At 37.6% G+C, this 3772-nt stretch overlaps 1 protein-coding gene across 1 annotated transcript; it reads right to left on the bottom strand.

Annotated features, from left to right (window-relative positions):
- Nucleotides 1–559: 559 nt before the first annotated feature.
- On the bottom strand, nt 560–1404 carry LOC138874067 (uncharacterized). The gene is made up of 2 exons (XM_070152571.1): nt 985–1404; nt 560–826 (listed from the first exon to the last, which is right to left on the bottom strand). Exons 1-2 carry the CDS (start codon nt 1402–1404, stop codon nt 560–562), a joined length of 687 nt encoding a protein of 228 aa, XP_070008672.1.
- Between the last annotated feature and the right edge of the window lie 2368 nt (nt 1405–3772).

The following is a 3772-nucleotide window of genomic DNA, read 5'->3' as shown; positions in this document are numbered from 1 at the left end:
TGATCTATATGTGGTAACGGAAAAGAATCTTTAGGACAAGCTTTGTTTAGGTTAGTATAGTCTACACAAACTCGCCATTTACCATTCTTTTTTGGTACTACTACAGTATTAGCTAACCAATTATGATACTTTGCCTCGCAGATAGACCCAATTTTTAAAAGTTTTTGCACCTCATCTTGAATCACCTGATTTTTGAAAGATCCCTGCGTTCTTTTCTTTTGTTTGACATGTATATATGATGGATCTTCATTTAATTTGTGAGTCATTACCTCCGGAGGTATTCCTGTCATATCAGATGGGACCAGGCAAACCAATCTACATTAGTTTTCAAAAATTCAGTCAATTTACCTTTCATTTTGTGGCTTAAGTTGGCCCCAATGTAGACTTTCCTTTCAGGCCATTGTAGGAATAGTTCTATAGCCTCCAATTCTTCAATCGTCATTTTGATGTTTTCATTTTCCTCCGATTTTTGGATTGAATCGGGTCTCGAGTCTACATCTGTCTTCCCGTGCTCAGTTGAGGCTTGTGTTGCAGCATCCTCAACTACATTCTCTAATTGCTATTTTTCTTCATTTTTTGCGCTTGAATCTGCTACAAAGTTGATGCTTCTAGATGTTTGTTGATCTCCACGGATTTGACGTATCCCCCATTGTGAAGGGAATTTAATAACTTGATGTACAGTAGATGGCACAACATCCATTTCGTGAATCCATGGTCTTCCAAGAATCATATTATAAGCCATATCCATCTCTACCACCTGGAATTTTGTATCTTTGACGTCTTTCTCTGCGAATGATGTAAGTACTACCTCCCCTTTGTTACGACGCTTGAATTGTCAAAGCCAGATAAAGTATGCGCCTTGGGTACTAGCTTATCTCCAGCTTGCATTTCATTTAATACTCTTAGCAAAATGATGTTCACAGAGCTACCTGGATCAATCAAAACTCATTTCACATTAGTGCTATGTACAAGTAGAGATATTACCAGTGCATAGTTGTGTGTAGTTAATACACCATCTGCATCTGCATCATCAAATGTAATATTTTCTTCTTCCAAAACATGTCGAACCCGCTTCCCGTGTGTAATTGTAACCTTTGAAACTTTCTTGGCTGCTTTATATGTCATGCCGTTAATTTCTTTACCCTCGCTAATAATGTTAACGGTCCTTTTTGGAGAAGGAGGTTTAGGGGGCTCCTGCATGTTCTTCATGTATGCTTGCTTACCTTTTTCACTAAACAATTCGGTAAGATATCCTTGCTTTAATAAATGGTCAACTTCACCTTGCAGTAATCTACAATCTGCCGTTTTGTGACCATGATCGTTATGAAACTCGCACCAGAATTCAGGATTTCGCCTATTTGGATTTGATCTTATTTCTTTTGGCCACCGCCCCTTATCACCCATGCTTCTTAATACTGCTACTAATTCTGATGTGCTGACATTAAAATTGTAATCGCCAAATTTTTCCTTCGAGCTTCTATTATCATCTCGCGTCTCTCGTGCATTTCGCTATTTCCTAAACCTTGACGATGAGCCCGACTCTATCTATCAATCTTTAATCATACCTTGAATTGTCCTGCTTTGAACGTGAGTCTCTTCCTGCTGGTCCCATATAAGGCTCGTATTTGTTTTTATCGGACCTTTTTTCAGTTTCAGCACGTCTCGAACTTACCCTCTCCTCTTTTTGAGACCGGGAGATGGTATCTTCTTCTATCCTCAGCTTCGTGTTGTATCTATTGTAAACATCATTCCAAATTGTCGCTACAAATTCACGTAGACTTTCCTTGAGTTGTCTCGTGGCTTTTGAACTTTTCTCATTTAAATTACTGGCAAAAGTCATAGCTGCCCAGTTATCAGGTACGCATGGTAACATCATCCGTTCAGGCTGGAATCTATCTACGAATTCTCTAAGCAACTCCGAATCTCCTTGATTTATTTTGAAAATATCCTCCATTCTTTTTTCGACTTTTTGAGCTCCCGAATGCACTTTGACAAATGAATCTGCAAGCTCAGCAAAAGAATTTATAGAATTTTCGGGTAAAAGAGAATACCATGTTAATGCTCTCTTGGTGAGTGTTTCACTGAATTTTTTGACCAATACTGAATCAATTTCTTGTTTGGTTAAGTCGTTGCCCTTCACACCAGTTGTGAATGCAGTTACATGGTCTCGTGGATCAGTTATGCCATCGTATTTTGGAATATCGGGCATCTTGAATTTCTTCAGAATCGGTGGAGGAGCAACACTGGGCTTCCAAGGTTGTTGTGAATATTTATCCATATCTATTCCCTTTACAGGCGGTACTCCAGGTATTTTCTCTATGCGATCGCTTTGCTCCTTGAGCTGTTTCTGTAAGGTTAACACTAAATTTTGTAAATCAAAATTAACTATGTTACCTAGTTCTCCATCACGAGATTCGCTGGAAGTTCCATCACTGCCTGAATTAACGAGTCCAGAACGTGGTTTTTCCAAAGTATTATTATTCGGAGTTGGTATTGGTGGTGCAACCAGCAACTGACTGGTAAAAGCCTGGAGAGCGTTATTGACCTGTTGAGCAATTAATTTCTTAAGAGTGTCATCGAGTACTTGTTCGTTCGCAACTCTGTCATTTTGATTTGCTTCAGATCCGTTTGGAGTCCCCTCTCGTGACTGTCGCTGAGAATGTTGTGGCGAAGGAGGTGGGGTTCTGTCATCTGCATCGTTCACTTGATGTTGTGGATCTTGAGGTGGTAAATTGTGTTGGTTATTGTCGTTGACATTCGACATGGTCGTTTTTTATGAAAGAATCGATTTGGGAAGCATACGATTATTAGATTCCCGGTAACAGAACCAATTTGTTTAACCAAAAATAGGGATTTCAGTCAAAGCTTAATTTTAGAAGAACTCGGGTTACTGATAATCAAATAGAAACAAAAATAATTGATGTAAATAATAACTGAATAGAAAGCAAAGTAAATCAGTATATTTCAATAGTACTTCATGTCCTTACAAATGTCCAGTCTTGACCTTTTATAGCTATTTCTAAATAATATGTTTTGTTCCTCTCATAATAGAGTCATTATGGACAATTAATAACATGTAATGTAACGTTATAATTGGTAATCATAACTGATTCAATATAGATTCCATAACGTTTTTCGTGATTAATGCCTATTAATTACCAATAATACATATCTATACCCCTTTTGATGCGACTTCTGAATATCAATAGGTTCGAGCACCTATCCTTCCTGACTTCCTTGGGTCTCTGCCCGTGCCTGCTAAAGCTCGTGCCTCTTCAACTATTCTTTGCCAACTGTCATTCTTTTACCGGTCCACGTGTCATAACATGTCACCTCATAATTAATTCTGTACATGAACTTAATTTTTTCCAATACAAATAGGATCTTGTCTGTTTGAATAACCATTTTCCTAGTAATGTGCTTAAAGAATTCTGCCTACGCATGAGTAATAGAGATCCTGCCTATAGGAACTAAAGTCACCTAGATACCATACATATAGAAAATAAGTTAATCAATTATGCATATATTTATCATGCCTATAGGAAATATTAGTTTTGCGCTTAGATATCATGCCTATAGGAAATAAGCGTAAAAACAGTTTCAACACTTAGATATCATGCCTATAGAAAGTAGGTGTAAAAAACCAGTTTCTGTGTTTAAGTATCATGTCTATAAGAAATAATGCTATAACCAGTTTCATTACTTCGAAAGCATGCCGGTAGGCTTTAAAGATAAAAACATGCTGTTAAAATCAACAATTGGTTCACAGCTT

The sequence above is a fragment of the Nicotiana sylvestris genome, chromosome 7, assembly GCF_000393655.2.
Source record: "Nicotiana sylvestris chromosome 7, ASM39365v2, whole genome shotgun sequence".
In the NCBI taxonomy this organism is placed as follows: Eukaryota; Viridiplantae; Streptophyta; class Magnoliopsida; order Solanales; family Solanaceae; genus Nicotiana; species Nicotiana sylvestris.
Note: the sequence above shows the minus strand (reverse complement) of the source record. Positions and strands in the feature narration are given on the sequence as shown.